General features: G+C 49.3%; 1 protein-coding gene across 3 annotated transcripts in view; it reads right to left on the minus strand.

The window, feature by feature from the left end:
* Nucleotides 1–21: 21 nt before the first annotated feature.
* The window catches only part of TRPC4AP (transient receptor potential cation channel subfamily C member 4 associated protein), a 69,449-nt gene continuing 49,989 nt past the window's right edge, over nucleotides 22–19,481 (minus strand). For 2 of the 3 annotated variants that reach the window (XM_070801560.1, XM_070801559.1), the window contains exons 9-19: nucleotides 12,876–13,042; nucleotides 10,566–10,697; nucleotides 8,930–8,988; nucleotides 7,279–7,380; nucleotides 5,854–5,937; nucleotides 4,699–4,789; nucleotides 3,557–3,697; nucleotides 2,859–2,967; nucleotides 2,151–2,263; nucleotides 1,101–1,307; nucleotides 22–938 (exon numbers count right to left, since the gene is read on the minus strand). In XM_070801560.1, the coding sequence (XP_070657661.1) occupies nucleotides 801–938; nucleotides 1,101–1,307; nucleotides 2,151–2,263; nucleotides 2,859–2,967; nucleotides 3,557–3,697; nucleotides 4,699–4,789; nucleotides 5,854–5,937; nucleotides 7,279–7,380; nucleotides 8,930–8,988; nucleotides 10,566–10,697; nucleotides 12,876–13,042 (1,343 nt within the window). In that variant the 3' untranslated portion in view covers nucleotides 22–800. The remainder of the gene's footprint in view (nucleotides 939–1,100; nucleotides 1,308–2,150; nucleotides 2,264–2,858; nucleotides 2,968–3,556; nucleotides 3,698–4,698; nucleotides 4,790–5,853; nucleotides 5,938–7,278; nucleotides 7,381–8,929; nucleotides 8,989–10,565; nucleotides 10,698–12,875; nucleotides 13,043–19,481) is intronic. The other variant, XM_070801558.1, reaches the window with a different exon arrangement.

The following is a 19,481-nucleotide window of genomic DNA, read 5'->3' on the forward strand; positions in this document are numbered from 1 at the left end:
CAAAAGTCAGGCCCACATCAGTCATTTAAAATAAATTCTTTAATAGTCTCCATTTAATTGGTTTATTTGTTGTTAATAAATTGGCAACACAAGAAGGGGCCGGGGGTGTGCTCCCAGGCAGGCTCCCGTGCGGGCAGGCTCAGGCAGGAGACGCTGCCTGGGGGTGGGGGTGGGGCACAGCCACCCTGTGCCCCAGGGAATTGAAGGAGAAAGCCCCCCACTTCTGGGGGAAACCCCTGGGATGAACACAGCGGCCAATGAGCAAACAGAACCAGAGGAGCTAAAGGAAAACGAGGGAGGGAGGAAAGGAGGGACAGATGGGCAGGCCTGGGGGAAAGAAGCATTCTCTGGTATCCCCCACCCCTGCCCAGGGGCTCAGAAGCCTTTGCCTGGGTCCAAAGGCCAGGGCAAGCTCGGCTCACAGATTGGGGAGGGGGCCCACATCTCCCTCCCCATGCCAGGACTGACAGTCAAGAGACCGGCGGGAGCTCAGACAGAGCTGTTTTTAAAAGTCCCTTAGCTCTAGGTGGGCCAGGGCCCCAGGGTTCTGAACGAAGGGTGGGCACAGCGCCCCTGTCCTCATCATGGCCATCTTGAGGGAACTGAGGCACCCCAATGACCCGGAGCCTCAGAACCCAGGGGCCAAGGGCTTCTAGATGCTCCCTCCCACTCAGCCTGTACCTGAAGACCCGGGGCAGGTGGAGCAGCAGGGAGGCGGGGGAAGGGTGGGGGCAGGGCGTGAGGCACGCGTACCCCGCTCACCCGCGCTGGCCCAGCAGCCACCGAGGCCTGGCCCAAGATCACTCCTCGGTGAAGTCCCTGTCTATGTCCATGTAGGGCTCCTCAATGTAGCTGACAAGGGCAGAGGGAGACTGGCGGTCTGGGTTCAACAGGATGGACACGGTCTCTTTCCAGTATGAGAAGCTGATGCAGGAGCTCTGTGCACAGAGAGAGGGGCCACGGGAAGTGCCCTGGTAAGGGGTAGAGAGCTGCCTTCCAGAGGGCCCGGGGGGAGTCAGGCGCCCCGGACACCTGCCCCTCCGAGGAGCCTGGGCCGGCGCGCCCGCAGCCTGCCGGCACCCTCGGGGCAGGGCACTCACGTTCTCCAGACAGGTGCTGTCCTTGTCCTTGTGCAGGTAGTGCTGCTGCCAGAAGCGCAGCAGGTTGTGGAAGTTGTTGAGCAGGAAGCCGGGGTACTTCTTGCTGTGCTCCATCCGCTGCAGCAGCCGCAGGTAGAGGGGCAGTCGCTCTTTCCGTCGGGCCAGCATCAGGATCACCAGGCTGGTGTTGAGGCAGCTGACGTTCTCCTACAAGGATCGGGCTGTGTGGGTCAGGCGTGTGCCGGCAGCCCAGGGGCCCTGGTGGACCGGGGCGGGAGGTAAGGGGGTAGTGGGCAGGGCGGAGGTGTCCACGGGCCTCACATGGTGCTGCCCTGCATAAAGCCAACAGAGGACGGCGGAGAGGAACGATGAAGCTCCCGCCCCCAGTGCCTTCCTGGCCCTCACTGCCCCCATCTCCCACCCCAGAGTTGGGGGGAGCGGCATTATTAATCTAGTCAGTCCATGCCTCCTCCAGAATCGGCTCAGGCACGGCTTCTTCCTGGGAGCCTCAGTCCCTGGGGCGGCTGGGCGTACACATCTCTCTCACTCAGCACTAGACTGGAAGCATCTTGGTCTGTTTATTCATGGTGCATCCCCAGCCCAGGGTCTTGCCTTAATAAATGTTTGTTAGATGAAGGAACAAAAGAAAACCTCTGAGTGTCACCCCCATTTTAGAAAAGAGGGTGTGAAGCTTGGAGGAGGGCAGCTGCACAATTGCTTGTTGAAGGAGATGGGTGTCAACATCAGATCCAACCCCAGGTCTGTGCTGCAGGCAGGGCCTGGAGAGCACTGGATGGGGAGTCAGAACTCACTGCCCACCCAGACTCTGCCCAAACCACTTGTGACCTCAGAGGCTGGCTCCTTCCCCAGGCCCCTTCTGTAAAATGGGGAGCTGATCCCTTATTGGAACAAGTCCTCAGAATAGCTGGGGGGTCTCCTAGGAATGAAGGGGTGGGTGACAGGAGAGGTACTTCAAGGGTGAAGGTGGCCCCGGGATGACGGTAACTTTCCAATCCCCCTTTCCTGGGGGCAGGTCTGTAGGCCTCTCACCTGGGTCAGCGTCTGCACGTGAATGATATTGATGAGGCGGAAGAGGAAGGACATCTGTGTGGGTACCTGGGATATGTAGGCGAGCAGGCGGCACTCGGACAGGACCTCCGCAACTGAGGGCAGACAGGCAGAGGTGTGAGCAGCAGGCGCAGAAGCTTCTCGATGGCCCCGGGGCCCGACACCCAGGCTTCTAGTCAAGCCCCCCTCGGGCCCCAACTCTGAAGCTGGGAGCCCCCACTGTCAAAACGACTATAGAAAAGCTGGGCTGCAGCGGGGAACAAAGCTCCCGCTGCTCCGCCACCATGGCCAAGCCTGCGTTCCCATGAGAGCCCCAGCAGGAGTGCGCCTTCCCCTTCTCCTTCAGTCCCATTCTGGCGCCATGCCTCCCTGAGGCCCTCCCCAGGCTTCACCACTTGAATCCTCATCCAGGCAATTCCAGGCCAGGAGAGGAAGGGTATGGTGTTGTTTCTTGCATTTTGCTGGCAACAATGTTTTGGTTTTCTTTAATTAAAGTGTCATACATGCCCATCAGAGGAAGCATGGATGATAGAGAAAATTCATGAAAATCACCCAGAGAGCCACTGCCCTGACCCCAACCATGTTGGTTGTGTAATGACTCAGAAATTTCTGTCTCCTGCAAGAGGCTGGGTGTTTGACACCAGTGCGGCCACAATGGACGGCCTCGCGTCAGCACTGAGCTTCTCTGACCTTTCATGTCCACCTGGTTTTCGAATCGGTCCAGTGACAGGGTGACGCAGCGCACCAGCATGTTGGAGTCCACCAGCGAGCTGTTGATCTGCTTCAGGAACACCTGGAACTGGAGCGGGGGCCAGGCTGACGGGGGTGGTGGGCTCTCGGCTAAAGATGGCCAAGGCCCAGGGCATGCGGTCACCGCAGGGGGCACCCACCTACCCTGGCCCAGCTGTTGCCAACAGGAAGACCGAAGCTCAGAGGGACTCGGTGCCCTGCCCTCCCCACCTAATAAGCAGCCCCAGCAAGAGCTGAACCAGATCTTCAGACACCACGTCCAGTGTTTTCTGCACCAAAGGGACTGCTGTCATGTTTACTTCAATTAGTCTGGGCTGGGTTTCTACCATATACACCCTGAAAGCTTACCCCATCAGGCCCCGTCCTGCCCTTCCAGGGCCCATCATGGCACCTGGCACACGTGTCAGAGTCACTGCCAAGCTCACCTGCTCCCGCCTGCCCACAAGCAGGCGAGACTTTCATCCCTGCATACCCAGGGTCTAGCGCAGAGCAAGGGCTAATGAACGCTAACTGACATCTGCCCGCTGACCCCAGGACTCTCCAGTGTAAAACCAGCACCTGAAGACTGGCAAGGACCAGGGCTCTGACATAACTTCTGGACAAAACAGTGAACTCACGAAGCCCTGGCTTAGACTTACCTTTGCATCAGTGTTGATGTACTTATTGAACCTCTTGAATGCATCAACATTAAACTTCATCAGCTCCCCAAGAAGGTCAAAATAACTCTGCAGCACATCCCGTGACTTGCACTCACTGTCCACGATGCAGTAGAGGATGTGCTGGGGGTGGGAGAGGACAGAATGAAGGCAGGAAAAGGTGGCTGGTCCCCGGAGGCCCCAGGCCGTGCTCATCTGAGCTGCCCACCGCCTGCCTCCCCCAGCCCTGGTATGTAGCTCAGCCCATGTGGTGTTAGCTTCGAGCAAGCATCCAGGTTGATAGAACCTGCTCCCCTGTCTAGATTCTCACTGGAGAATGCTGGTGGCTCCAAGGGCAAGGCCAGGCCTGACACACCTAACCAGGAAGTGGGGCGGGTAGGGGTGAGGGCAGGTTGAGGTATGTAGCCACAACCTCTCTTGCTTGCCCAGGTCTGAGCTAAAGTCTTTTCACGATGGCCAAGCTCTCCAGCTCACAGGGAGGGAGCTGTCTCCAGAGGTAATACGGCCCTGGCCTGAGCACTGAGGCCATTCAAGTGAAGCATGGGGTTTAAGGACAGGAGACACATTTTGACCCCATGGTTCATGTTAATAAACGGAAAGGTTTACAATGAGTGAATTTTTACAAGACAGTTAAAATGTTTCCTTTTCTTTTTCTTGAGATTGTATATACTCATTTAAGTGAATTCTTTACCTTATGGATGTTATTACAGTTCATGGGTCAGTTTCCTATTTGTATCCTTTTTTATTTTTTAAACCAATTGTAGCTTTGGACATTTTGCTCTACCCCCTTTTGTAAACTTTGCTTTTTCTGGAGACCATTTTTCAATAAAGGGAAATTAAATAGTCAGCAGCAAAGTATCCTTGGGGTCAAAAGGCCTTGCTGAGCAACTTCACAGACTCCTATAATCCTCCATGGCCACCCCTCAGATCCCTCAATCACCCGGTAAGCACCCATGGGGAACCCAGAGCTGAAAGCTCAGGGGAAGTACCAGAGAGATGTGCACTGGCATTTGAAGATAGTCTGGTCTGCTTCTGCCAGCTGTCTAGGTCTCAGGGCAGGAAAGCAATGCATGGGGCTGGGGGAGAAGGAGACACCCAACACCCTGGCTCCTCTGGGCCATTACCTCTAGAAGGCCTCGCTTCAGCAGGAACATCTGGTCTGCATAGGAGGTGGTCCCTCGGAGGAAACTCTCCACAGCCCGGGCTTGCCAAAACCTGCGACCCAAATGTTGACCCCTGGCCCAGGTGGCTAAGGCTGCCCTCTTCTGGCCCACGTTCCATTCACCGAGCGGCTGGGAGATGTCTATTGCCCTTTTCACTGATCCAACACACTGAACACTGGGAGATGCTTACTGAACCTCTCCCAGGCCTTGGGCCTCACACAGGGCCCTGGGAACACGTGGCGAGTCCCCATACTTAGGGAGCTGACGGCTCAGTGGGGAACAGTCCTCTATGTGGTTCGTCTGGAAGGAGTATGTGGGCTCAGAGGACTGCCCCAGGAGTTACGTCTGAAAACATACTCTAGGCTCCGTTCCTTCAGAGGAACAGGAGGACATGGAAGAGAGGGGTCAGAAATGCATGAGGGACCAGACAGGCTTGTGGACGGGTCACTGAACTCACTTCTGATGGGCTGTCCTAGAGAAGAGGAGGCTGATATTGACTGAGTGGCCCCAGAGGGCAGAGCTTGGATCCGTGAGGGGACGAAGGGACAAGGTAGGCTGAGCTGACAGGGAACCCTTGGGCGTGGAGCCTGCTGACAGCTCACACCCACCCTGATGGAATGCCTCCCTCAGCCGTTGTCCTGTCCACAGCCTCTAAGACAACATGGATGAGTCTAAGGAACCGGGACACCCTCCCTGTCTGCACCCCCCCTCCCCCACAAGCCCTTCCTTTGCTCCCACAGTCCCCAGGGCAGGTCCTGGCTCTGAGCCCTTCCATACCGCATCCCCCACATAGGGGTCTTCCCATGCTTATTTCCTGCATGCCAGGGGCCTCCATATGGGTAGGGATTGTAGCTCCCATTTCTTCCCGCTTGTCCAGCATCAGCACAGAATAGGTGCTTGCTGAATGCTGGCTCAATTCCTGAAACACACTGCCAGCACACAGCAGAATCCAGTACATGCTAGATTCCGTACAACACCAGGGAGCCAGCAGACTCCCTCTCCCTGACAATAACCAGCTATGCGGGGTGGAAGCTGGTGATGACAGAAGGCATTTCTAACAGCTTAAACACTTGGTTTCTGCACCCTCAGGAGTGGGAGGTGCATGTCCAGACCTACCTGAAAGATGACTCAGCTGGCTCCTTCTTCATAACCTGCAGCAGACGTGTTAATAAGCCCCTCTTCCCATCACATACCAAACTCCTGAAAGAAAACAGACAAAAATCTTGATGGCAGATTTGAGAGGCTGACAGAGGCCAAATTCCATATGGCAGAAGAACAACGTCTTGAGACCCTGGGGCTGGGTGTCTTTGCTGATGTAGGTGGGTAAAAGGCAAAACAAAACAGAACATGCGGACATTTCTAAACCTGCAGGATGTCCTCCTGCTCCACCTGGGTCCAGAGCACCCTAAGGACTCCTGCAGTCTCAGAACTAAACAGCCAAATGCATTCTCACATCTCAGGGCAGCCTTCACTGCCCAGGCATGCTGACAAGTGACCAGAGGCCAAAAACACATCCAGAGTCATATGGGGCTCGAAACTGCTGGAGGGAGGGCTGCTCGTGTCAAAAGTGGGTTTGGATTACCATGACAGAGTCTAAGAGATGGGGCAAAGTCTGTGCCACTGATAGGGTACGTAAGGCAGGGAGCACCCTGGGCCCCAGCTTTGGCTTCAGGTGGCCATGGACACATACTGAAATTTCTGGGCCTCTGCTTCCCGGTCTAGGAAGCAAAGAAAATAAATGAGAAAAGCACTCAGGCTGCATTATGGAGGAGAGAGGAATAGCAGGCAGCAACTCTAGGCCCTTAAACTTTCCCTTCAAATAGAGCAGTTCTACTCTTCACTGACTATAGGCCTTGTGCTGTGTACTTGATCGCTCAGTCCTGTCTGACTCTTTGCAACCCCAAGGACTGTAGCCCACCAGGCTCCTCTGTCCATGGGGATTCTCCAGGCAAGAATACTGGAGGGAGTTGCCGTGCCCTCCTCCAAAGGATCTTCCCAACCCAAGGATCGAACCCGGGTCTCCTGTACTGCAGACAGATGTGGGACTACATTCAATTTCATTTGAACAAAGATTTCTGCTGCTTTTAAACCAAAACAACAAAAGATCAGAGAATTATGACTCCTGTTGCTGCACACAGTCCTCCCTGCCCTGACCCCTGTGAGCCTGAGACCCCACTGCTCTGCTCCAGAAAGTGAGGCATTACTCAGCTAATGGGTTTTGGCAGAGGGCAGGAGAAGAGGCGGCCAAAGAAGCTGAGTGAGCAGGGAGGGGGCAGAGCATTTACGACCTTTGGCAGGTGACCTTGCCGAGCCCCTGCTCCCCAGTTTACAAGGTGGGTGACAATGGCACTTCCGTCCGAGGTTGCTAAGGAGCTCCAGTGAGACAATGCAGGTGGCGGGAGGACAGAGCCTGGTACACGGGAGCCCTCAGCATGCCAGTTACACATGTGAGAAAGGACAAGCATGCAGACCCTGGTACACCTGTCTGTGAGCCCCGGGACACGCAGGCAGCCAGGCGGGCTGTGGGCCCCCGATGCTCACCTGTCAGTGTTGAGGACGGCTTCCACCTCAGGGATGTTGGCCTTGAGAGAGATGGCGCTGAGTTCATTCAGCTCTTGGTTGTTGAGCAGTAGGTATTTGTTCCTGAAACAGATGTGTTGGAGGCGGTAATGGACAGGAACTGGGGCCGCCACCTCCACACTGGGCCAGTCTCTTGCTGCCCACTTCTGTTAAGAAGCCCCCAGTAGGTGCCCTGAAAACCACCCACCCCAAGGCAGCATTCTGGGGGAGGGCATGGAGCCCACTGCTGTTCGGCTGAGGGAGTCTCCCTGGCCCCAACGCCACCCTCTGCCTGCATGCTCACTAACAAAGCCCCTTTCCTTAGTATGTGTAAGGCCTTTCTTTTGCTACTGAACATTTCTATTTAATTTCTCAAAGGCACTTCCAACTCCATGATGCCCAGACGCTCATCACTTTACTCAAGCCTGGCCCTAGTTCAGCTCTCCCACCAGGAGGCCCGTGTGACCTTCCGCCTTCACAGCCAGGCCTCTCATCACCCACATCATGTGGACAGAACCAGCTTCCTAAATGGTCTCCCAGAGGAATCAATCCCACACACAGCACCCAGAATGATCTTTGGAAAACTGGAACCTGACCCTGCCACTCCCATGAAAAGCACGCCCCCCTTTCCTGCTGCTTCAGAATATACACAATCCAAGCCTGCGAATGTGAGCCGTCAAATGACAAAAGTGAGGAACCCAGGTCCTCAGGGGAAAAAGGACACATTCAGGACATACTGGTGCCTTTTTTCAGAGTTGTCATACTTCCTGGGGCTTAAGGCCTTCAAACAGAGAATCTCTCAGAGAGGATGGGCCACACCACCCACACAAAAGCTTCAAAGTGAAGGCCCCTGAGGCCACACGGGTCCTCAGGCATGTTCTATTAGCTTACGCAAGGAATCTAAACCAGCACCTAAAAATCAGGACCGTGCACATAAATCTTCATTTCTGGCTTCTCTCGGGGGAAAAACTCAGCAACTATACAACAGTGGGCCCTGTTTCCTGTACCCAGCAGGTGGTAAGAGCTGAGTAGCGCCTGCTTCTGTTTGCCAGCTCACCAACGTCTTCCCAGTGTCAAGGTCAAGGGTCAGCTGCCATTTACCCCTCCCCTGCCTGCACTGTTCCCTCAGAGCGGAGACTCATTCTCCTACACATCCTCCATCAAAGGCTAAAGAGTAAAAAATGAGAGGGCAGAATGTGTTCCAAGGAAAACAGGAGAAAGCACATCTCCTCGTACAGGCAAAGAATATCCCACCTGTTCAACATATAAATACTCAGCCCACTCTGGCCATCTGAGGTTCCTACAGGCCCCTGCGAATAGCCAAGCTGTCTACTCCTGGCTCAGAGGGACAGACGGCCGAGAGCTGCATTGACTCCAGGGGTATTAAGGGGCCAGCAACTTCCGCACTCACTTCCAAGATGGCTGTGGGGGTCAAGGGGAAGCTCAGGTAATGCCTGGCATAAAGGAAGGGCTGGACAAATGGCAGCTCTTATGGAAGTGCAGCCTCATGGTCACACTGAGGTGAGAGTGGCTCTCACAGCTCCCGGGTCCTCCTCCGCTGAGGTCAGTGATGAGACAAAGGGAGAACAGAGACAGCAAACCAAGTCTCCTCTTGGGGACAGCTTGTACTTACTCGTGGTGGTCGCTGAAACTCTGGAGGAGCCTCAAAAACTGGATCTTCAAGGTGATGTCCTAAAATACACGTGCATCCTCGACGTTAAGACCACAGTCACAACGTTCCAAAAGAAAACAAAAGGGTCTGCTGAGAGCCTGGGCATCCTGCTGCTTCTCTGAGTCCCTGTCCTGGCGCACAGGGAGGACTCCTCTTTAGTCAGAAAAACTTTTGTCCACATCTGGCCAACAGTGGATTAAGCTAAGGCAGAACCTTTCTGTTAAAAACACTCCAAGATACTGGATACAAAATAACTGAAATTATTTTCAATGTGAGGCTAAGCACATAGGAAAGAAGAAATTCCACTAGAATTAGAAACGAAGGAAGGACTGAGTTCAGAGCAGGGAGCACAAGAGCTGACAGCTGGCAGAGAAGGGCAAATGAGACTTATTTGGGCCAGGGCTTGGGTTTCAACGCTCTGTAGGGACCAGACAGGACCTTGGGCCTATGTAAAGCCTGTGGAGCTGATACATTTAGTGAAAAAAGGGTTAGAAAAACCCCACCTACCAGCCCCAGGAGCTGGCAAAGAACCCTGTCTCTGCTGGTGGAGGGGAGTCCCCAGGTCCGCAGGACCCTGGGCTCACACTTCCAGGGGAGGAGGGCAGATACTCAATGTGAAAACTTGCCCTGGGACACCGCTCCCTACAGCACCTGGTAGACAAAAGCCAAATGTTCTATGGGACTACTTCCAGTATCCCCAAGGAAAACAAGCCCCCTGAAGGTGACCTTCTATAAACAGTAAAGAACACAAGGCAACTCCCCACCCCAAGCTGAGTCTGAAGACGCAGGCACAAGTATTAGCACTCTGTGAACAATCCAAAAAAGACGATACAAAAGTATGTTATTAATAATTAAAGAGATGAAATTAAAGACAGAAAATGCAACAGAAGAAGAAAATATTTAACATAATGAATAAAAGACCAAATACGTTTGGACAAAGATCCAGACAAAATGTCTAGAAACGCAAAATATATGAACTCAAATGGATCTGTTGAAAGGTAAATCTGACAAAGCCAAGGAGAAAAACAGCAAACTGGAAGACACGGCACTGAGGGAAGTCCCCAGGATGCAGCAGAGAGACCAGGCAGGGCCCACGGCTCTGGGCCCTGACAGCCGTGTGGCACTGATGTGGTGCTGACGGCCGATGATTTAGACTCCCCGTTCAGGGCTCTTTAGGGCACTGTGATGAAAACCAGGTAGACATGAGCCCTTGACCCTTAAAAAAAATAAAAAACTTCCTAAAGTCCTTTTTGGAGGCCAACCGCTGGCGTGGTTCTGTGAGGCAAACCTAATTATTAGGGATGTCAATTAGAATGGGGTAGAGAACAATGAGGAAAACCCTGCTGCCCTGGAGTGGAGTGTGTGGCCCTGCCTGGAGGTGAATGAACAATGGGAGGCTGGTGGAGGGTCTCCAAAGGGATTCCTGGGTAGGTGGAGGGTGGGGGTCAGATCCTTCCCCAAGGTGGCTTCCAATTATGGGAGTAACGGGCTGTGACTTTTAGTTTCTGCTCTACTCTCAAAGAAGGAGATTTCAAAGGGCCAACAGCAGGTCTTGAAACAACCACTCCTGGCATCTGCCGTCAGGGTCCCTGCTCACCGGGCTACAGTCACAGTTCTGGTTGTGACCGTGGAGCACGAGGGCAGATGCTGAATGCTTCCTCCAGATCAGTTTGTCAAACAAATTATTCAGCCCAGGGATCAGCTTGAACTCCGCAATCATTCTGTGAACCTGAAGGGGTAGGAAGGCAAAAGCATGAAGACAGATGTGCGTTGAAGGTCTATCAAAAGCCCAGGCATATATGTACAAGAAGCCTTCAGGATAAAGAAAGCAATGCTGAGCTTTAAAGCAAACATCTACACTTATTCTCACTATGCACCAATGCACTTTCACACTCTCTAGAGACATTAATAATTGGTAAAATTAGATGCCTCATGGAAGAACCTTGAATGTTCAGGATCAGAGGGGAGAAAGGCTTCACTGATACTTATTTATACCTCAATACAGAACTATGTGAATTACCGACCTATTAAAATAATCCATGTCCCTGTAGTACCTGGCACACAGTAGGAACTCAGTAAATGCTGACTGTGCAAATGAGGACACAGCAGCATCACACTGGCTCTCAGGAAGGCAGGGTTGAGGCCAGCCGGAAAGGGCGGCTGTGATCAGTTTAACCAAAGACCACAAAGATTCATAGAAACTTGGTGCCAGGGAGACTAAGGGAGCAGGGGAACTATCACGGTGAAGGGACAGAAAGAAAAGTCAGAGCAGCAGGATTTAAGCCCTGCTCTGACGATGCCTGGAGACTGAGAACATGGCCCTTATGTGGGTCTTGGTTTTCAAAAATATCAAGTGGGATGGAGGCCACCATCTGCTGTGTAACTTACCAAGCACCTGCAAATTCAAATATGATTACAGAAGTGTCTCGAAAAAGAAAAAGCACTCAACACAGGTAAGACATCATGACTAATATTTTTTATATGAAATATATACCACATGGAAGGAAGGAGCCCCAGTGCTGTGGATGTCATGGCAGGATCTCATCCAGTGTCCTGGTTTTAAATGCCAACCACAGGTTGACAATCCCCAAAGTTATACCTCCAGGGCCCATCTCGCCCCTAACTCACGTGCAGGTAACTCCAGTGCCAATTCTAACAGACAGCTAAACTTAACATGTTCAAACTGAACCCTGCCCCTTCCTCCCTACAGACGTCTGCCCCTCCACTTCTTACCCACTAGTCTTAACCATCTCAATAAACGGCAAACCATTCCTCCCACCTGCTTGGAGAGAGGTAAGGAAGTCATCTTTACTTCCTCTCTCCACTTAAGTCCATACCTAACTTCTCAGCAAATCTTACCTGTTTTACCTTCAAACAGCACTGCTCACCACCCCTGCCATCAACACGTGGGTCCTAGCTACTGTCAGCTCTTGCACACAGCAGCTGGAGGATGGTTTTCCGTTTCACTCAGGGTGAATGCCAGAGTCCTTAAATGGCCTATGAAAGCCAGAGGCAACCTGGCCCCCTGCGACCCCTCAGCCTGCCTCTCCTGACTGCTGGCTCCAGTGCACCCCCAGCTTTGTACTATTCCACTAAACCACCAGCCCGGTGCCCACCAGGGCCTGCTTCCTTGACCTGGTAGGCCACCTCAGGCGAAGTGGTTGGCATGCCTGGCTCCCTCACTTTCTTCAGGACACTGCCAGGCCAGATGTCATCTTTTCAGCCAGTCTTTCCCCTTCCACCTTCTCTAAAATTGTTCCTTTCTTGCAAACTTGTGATAACCGCATCCATCTCACAGAGAGCTGTGTGAGAGAACAGTCTCTGACTCAAAACGGTGCTCAGGGACTGCCGCGCTCCCAGCTCCCCTCAGGCCTCGCTACATCCCTAGGAGGTAGAGGGAACGGTAGGGGGCCGCTTGTCCATCCTGGGGAGAAGCGGGGTGTGCTTCCAGAGCACCCCCCATCCCACCCTCCTGGAACTGCTTCAAGACTCAGGGAACCTCCACACAGCTGGACCCCTGGTAGCTGCCCAGCTGTCATAACTTGACTTAGTTCTGGCCCAGCACCCCGAGCCCCCATCAGACTGGCAAGTCCTCCAGTGCATCTGCAGGGCAGACACCCACCCTTTACCCTGTGTATGAACAAGGTCGGGTAACAGGTAACATGGCTACGTCACCCACTTCTGCCTGGGGCCCCAGAGCTCTGTCTAAAAAGGTCGCCCCAGTACGGTGCGGTGGGAGGACAATGGGCTCTGGAACCAGACTGCAGGGCTGAGGAACGCGACTCCTCGCGCTGCTGGGCCAGGGCCAGAGTCGCTGTGGGGGCAGCCGAGCAGGACGCCGGCGCGCTGCGCGCATCCGCGGGAAGCACCTTGCCAGCGCCGCGGCCCGGAGCTGGGCGGGCCTCACCTGGTTGCGCTGGCGCCCCATCAGCAACACACACAGCACGTACAGCACCTCCAGCTTGTACATGATCTCGTGCATGATCTTCATCGACTGAGGCAGCTGAGTCCTGGTGGAGCTGTGAGGCGGGCTGTTCTCCTCAGAAGCCCCTGGCGGAGGGAACACAATGGAGGCTGGCACAGCCACCAGGAGACAGGCTTCAGTCACCGCGCGTGAGGAAACACGTTTCTGCCCCTCAAACCTGCTCTGAATAGACTTGAGGGGACAGCCATTAGACTGGGCCCCAGGCCTGTGATGGAGACTCTGAACGTCAGGCCACCAGGGACCAGGGAAGCTTAGACGCGTAACTAGACGGTAGGAAATACGGACTCTGCAATTCTACCCCATCCGCTTTTAACGCTCTGACACAGCCCACGCAGTACCCTAACCCATTCTCTGCCCTCATCTGGACCCCTCACCCCACCTCCGCCGCCAGAAGGCACCCAGACACACGTCCAGCAGGAAACTGTGTCAAATTCTCTTCAGGTCACAAATGACTGAATATGTGGTCATTCTGCCGAGATTCCACAAGGGGGCACCGCTGAAGGACTGAAACGGGATCTTTTTAAAAGACTTTTTTCCTCCTATCGCTCAGCCAAGGGAACTTTCCTAAGGCAGAGGAGGCATCACAATCGATACTAGAGATGGAGATGAACATATTACCTACTAGCAGATTTTCATTTCCCCGGATTTCATTATTAGCAGTGACGGCAACAGCTATGTTGTACTGTGTCAAGCACTGTGTTCTGGGCTTTAGATAAACCATTTACCCCACTGCCCCACTAACAAAATAGTCTCAGTGAGTCACACAGCGGAGGGTACTCTCAGGAGCGTGGCGGAGCAAAGGGATGAAGACTGAGGGCTGTGGAACGACAACCTACTGGCTGGCTGTGGGACCCTGGGCGTGTCACCTCCTCGTCAGGCTTTCAAGGGTTCTGTAAATGGGGAGAACAGGAGTACTGCAGCAGTCAGCTGGAGACCCTGTGCAGTGGAGGAGGACACAAAAAGCCCAGAACCTGATTCTTGGGAAGCCTCACTCGCGCTGTGCTGTGCTCAGTTGTGTCCGACTCTTCGCAACCCCCAAGACTGTAGCCCGCCAGGCTCTCTGTCCATGGAATTTCCCAGGCAAGAATACTGAAGTATTCTTCCTGGAGTATTTCCTTCTCCAGGGGATCTTCCAGACCCAGGGATCTAACCTACATCTCTTGCATTGGCATGTGGATTCTTTACCACTGAGTCACCTGGGAAGTCTCACTCTTCGGTCCCTATTATTTTAAATGCTCAGGGTCAGGAGACCTTAGGATTTACTTCCTCTTAGTTTTTCTCATCTTTAAGGTGAAAGGAGGTCCTTTCATACTCCTACTGAACTGCTGCCCTGGAGCCTTTTGAAAAGGCCAGAAAATCTGTCTGTTATAGAGCAGTGGTGCTAAAATATACCCAGGTGAGGCACTCACAGTTATGATTTCTGTATGGTGATATCATGTCACAAGAACCTAACTTACTCCACCTCATGGACTTGGAACTATTTTTCCAGCCATGTTAAACATCACTAATATATAAGCTGGAAGACGACCAGATGCTGAAAGAAGCACGACTGCAGCACAGGGGCTAAAGACTTGGAGCCAGACTGTTAGGTGGCTTTGTGGAAATCTGTTGACATGCCTATGCTTCAGCATCCTTCCTCATCTATAAAACAGGAGTAATGGCAACAATGTGTGTGCTGTTGCTCAGTTGCATCCAACTCTTTGCAACCCCCTGGACTGTAGCCCGCCAGGCTCCTCTGTCCATGGAATTTTCCAGACAAGAATACTGGAGTGGGTTGCCATTTCCTGCTCCAGGGGATCTTTCTGTGGCAGGGATTGAACCCACATCTCCTGCATCTTCTCTCTCCTGTCTCTTGCACTGGCAGGAGGATTCTTTAATATTGCAACACCAGGGAAGCCCAACGGCAACAGTATCTATTACCAATGTTGCAAAGATTAAATGACTTAATATATTAAAAGTGCTTAAAAACTGCCAAGCATATGTACCCTACATACAAGTGTGTGTCAAACAGAAGTAAAAAACTAACTCTGGGATTTTCAGTTAATGCTTGCTTGCTATTTGTTTTCTTTCTTGTAATCTGCAAGCTCTTAATGGCAACTAAAGTGGCAGTAGGCAAAAACTAAGAAACAGTTTACTCAAGAAAATCTAATTGAGAAAATGCTATTTACTGACATATATTTTCTTACACGTTGGGAGAAAAACCATCATTACTCAATTTTATGTCTTGGGACTCCTTGGCCCAGCTCCCAGAACAGTTTCAGAGTCAACTGATTGGTAAAGAGAATCTGATGAGTTATCATGCAGAACCACACCTCTGCTGCACACCCACAGGGTGCTGTGAAGCCTCTGGTGCCTCAGTGTCCTCATCACCTAGACCAGGGGTTGTGGCGGGGGAGAGGGGGCACTGCGGGAGAGGACCTTTGTGGAAGGAGCAGGTGTGGTGGGTGGCACAGGAGCCCTCCTCAGTAATGAACCTGTGAAGAGATGCAGGCAGCTTGGATTCTTCTGAGTCACTGACAACTTTTGCTGCCTGGTTTGCAAAGGCCTCATAAGAAACTCTCTAGGATAAATATTTTCAACAAACGCAGGCCTCAAAGCAATAGCCAGTGTGCAGGAACAAGACAATTCCCAAGGATGAGGATGGGAAAACTAGTTTAAGAGGCCTGGCCTTCCCTACAGATCTCTTCAGTTCCACAACACTGATTAAAGTGGGTATGATCCTCCATACATCTATACTGTACCCTGGAGCACACTAACTTAAATAGCTTTAAGCTATAATTCACATACCATACAATTAATCCCTTTCAAGGATATGACTCACTGGTCTTTAATATATTCACAGAATATCCAGCTATCATCACAATCCACATTAGAGCACTTTTATCACCCCACAAAGAAATCCTATTTGCTTTAGCAGCCACTCCCCTTTTCTCACCAAGCCCCTAGAAACCCAGGCATCCATTAGACTATGTTCTGTCTCTTTCTGCAAATGGAATCATACAACTTGTCGTTTTTTGTTTCCAGCACAATGTTTTCAAGGTTTATTCAGACTGCAGTATGTATCAGTACTGAATAATAATCTATTATATAAAACATATTAATTTTTTTATCCATTCATCAGTTGATAGATATGAGTTGTTTCTGTATTTTGGTTATAATAAACCTGCTACTATGAACATCCATGTGTAAGTTTTTGTATAAACATATATTTTCATGTATCCTGGGTGTATACCTAGAAGTGGAATTTCTAGGTCATACAAAAACTATGTTTAACTTTTTGAGTAACTGCAGACTGTTTTCCATAGTGGCTGTACCAGTTTGCATGCCTACCAACAGAGAATGAGGGTTCTGATTTTTCCATCTCCTTAAGGACACCTGTTACCAGTCTTTTTGATGATAGTCATTCCAGTGGGTATGAAGGGATATCTGATTGTTGGATTGGATTTGCATTTCCCTGATGGCTAATGATGTTGATAATGTTCTCATGTGCTTGCTGATTACTCTTGTATCATCTCTGGAGAAAGTCTATTCATATATTTTGCCCATAATTTGAAATGGGTGTCTTTTTATTATTGAGCTGTAGGAGTTCTTTATATCTTCTAGATACAAGTCCCTTATTAGATATATGGTTTGCAAAAATGTTGTCTTCTACCGTCCAAAAGTCTTCACCCATTCTGGCTTTTCCTTTTCTTGATGTTGCTTTTTGAAGCACAAAATATTTTCATTTTAATGAAGTCCAATTTACCTAGTTCTCATCTGGTTGCCTGTATTAGGCATCATCTAAGAAACCACTAGGGTTTCCCTGGTGGCTCAGTGGTAAAGAACCCACCTGCCATCGCAGGAGATGTAGGTTTGATCTCTGGGTCAGGAGGATCCCCTGGAGAAGGAAATGGCAACCCACTCCAGTATTCTGGCCAAGAAAATCCCACAGACAGAGGAGCCTGGTGGGCTACAGTCCACAGGGTCACAAGGGGTCGGACATGACTGAACCACAACAAGAAAGAAACCACGACCAAATCCGAAGTCCTAAAGAGTTATCCTTGTTTTCTTCTAAGTGTTCTCAAGGATTAGTTCTTACATTTAGGTCTTTGATCTTTTTGAGCTCATTTTTATATATGACGTGAGGTGGCAGGGGAGGGAAGTCCAACTTCATTTTTGCATGTGGATATCTAATGGTCCCAGTACCATCTGCTGAAGAGACTACTGTTTCCCCAGCCAAATGGTCTTGGCACTCTTGTTGAAAATCAACTGACCATATAAGTGAGCATTTATTTCTGAATTCTCAATTCTATTTCATTGTGTATATCTCTTGAGGTCAGTAGCATTATAGCTTTGTACTAAGTTGAAAAATTAGGAAATGGAAGTCCCCCACTTTGTTCTTTAAGACTGCCATAGCTATTTGAGGCCTCCTGCATTTCCAAATGAATTTGAAGGCCTACTAGTTCATTTCTGCAAAGAAGTCAGTCGGGATTGTGACAAGGACTGTGCTGAATCTTTAGACAGACCTGGAGATCAAGGTGTGAATTACTGCTACTTTAATAATGTCAACTCTTCTGATTCATGAACAAATGCTTTCTTCACAATTTTTTAGGTTTTCTTTCAGTAACAATTATGTTTTCTAATTTTCAGAGTGTAAGTTTTCTATTTCTTTGTTAAATATGTCACTAAGTATTTTATTCTTTTCTGATGCTCTTTTAAATGAAATTGTTTTAATTTCATTCTTGGTTTGTTCATTGCTACTGTACAGAAACACAACTGATTTCTGTATACCTATCTTGTATGCTGAAACTGTTGAATGAACTTGTTTATTGGTTTAACAGTTTTGTAGTGGATCTTTAGGTATAAGAGATCATGTCATCTGTGACTAGAGACAGTTTTACTTCTTCCTTTTCTTTCTTTTTCTTGCCTAACTACCTAGCCAGAACTTCCAGTACAATGAACAGAAGTGGTAAGAGCAGATATCTTTGTCTTGTTCTAATCTTAGTGAGAGAAAAGTTATCAGTCTTTGGCCATAAAGTGTTATAATATTGGCTGTGGGTTTTCTTAGATGCCTTTTAACAGGTTGAGGATTTCTTTTCCATTCCCACTTGGAATGTTCTTATCTTAAGATGGATTTTGTCAAATGCCTTTTCTGCATCTACTGAAATAATCATGTAGTTTTCGTCCCTTTTCCATCAGTGTGGCATATTAAACTGACTTTCATATACTGAGTCAACCTTGCATACATTCCATTTAGTCATGTATATATACTTGATCAGGTATATAATCCTTTTTTGTTGCTGTATTTGGTTTGCTAGTATTTTTGTTGAGGTGTTTTGCATATACGTTTGTAAGTTACGTTAGTCTGTAATTTCCTTGTGATGTCTCTGGTTTTGTTATCAGGGTAATACAGTTTCACAGAATGAATTAAGAAATGTTCTTTCCTCTTCTACTTTATGGAAGTCTGTGATGTACAGGCATTACTTCTTCTTTAAATGGTTGGTAGAATTAACCAGTGAAGCCTTTTGAGCCAGGACTTGTTTTGGGATAGTTTTTCATCACTAATTCAATCTCTTGTTATAGGTCTGTTCAGATTTTCTATTTCTTCTTGAGTCAGTTGTAGGAGTTTGTGTCTTTCTTATAATTTTTCCATTTCAGCTGGGGTATCTAATTTATTAGCATATAGTTGTTTATAGTATTCTCTTATAGTCCTTTTATCTTTGTAAGGTTGGTTATAATATATCTTCTTTCACTCCTGATTTTAGTAATTTGAATCTTGTCTCTTTTTTTTTGCTTAATCAGTGCAGCTAAAGATTTGTCAATTTTGCTGATATTTTCAAAGAATCAACTCTTGGTTTTGTGGATTTTCTCCGTTGTTTTTCTATTCTGTATTAATTTCCAATTCAATCCTATTATTTCTTTCCATCTGTCTGCTCTGGGAATGTGGTTTGCTCTTCTTTGTTCAATGACTTAAAGCAGAAAGTTAGGTTATTTTTTTGAAATATTATATGCAGGCATTTACAGCTATAAATTTCTAAGCATGCTTTAGTTGAAATTCAGTAAATTTTGGTATGTTGTGCCATCATTTTCATTTCATCTCATTCATCTCAAAGTATCTTCTAGTTTTCTTTGTGATTTTATCTTTGAACCATCAATTATTTAGAAGTGGATTGCTTAACTTCCACACATTTGTGAATTTCCCAAATTTCTTTCTACCATTAATTTCTAATGTCACTCCATTGTGATCGAAGTATATATGCTACAATTTTAATCCTTTTTTAAGTTTTCTGAATTTTTTTTAGGGCTTAGTGCATATATATATATATACACACATATTTAGTCTAGGTGGCTTACTGTGTTGCTCAAGTCTTCTATTTCCTTGTTGATCTTCTATATAGTTACCCACTATTGAAACTGGGTTATTAAAGTTTCCAACTATTATGTTGAACTTATATTTCAAACTTATATTTCCTCTCTTCAAATCTGTTAGTTTTTGCTTTCTTTACTTATTTTTGGCTCTGTTGTTAGACACATATGTGATTTTAACTG

Source organism: Bos indicus, chromosome 13, assembly GCF_029378745.1.
Source record: "Bos indicus isolate NIAB-ARS_2022 breed Sahiwal x Tharparkar chromosome 13, NIAB-ARS_B.indTharparkar_mat_pri_1.0, whole genome shotgun sequence".
Classification (NCBI taxonomy): Eukaryota; Metazoa; Chordata; class Mammalia; order Artiodactyla; family Bovidae; genus Bos; species Bos indicus.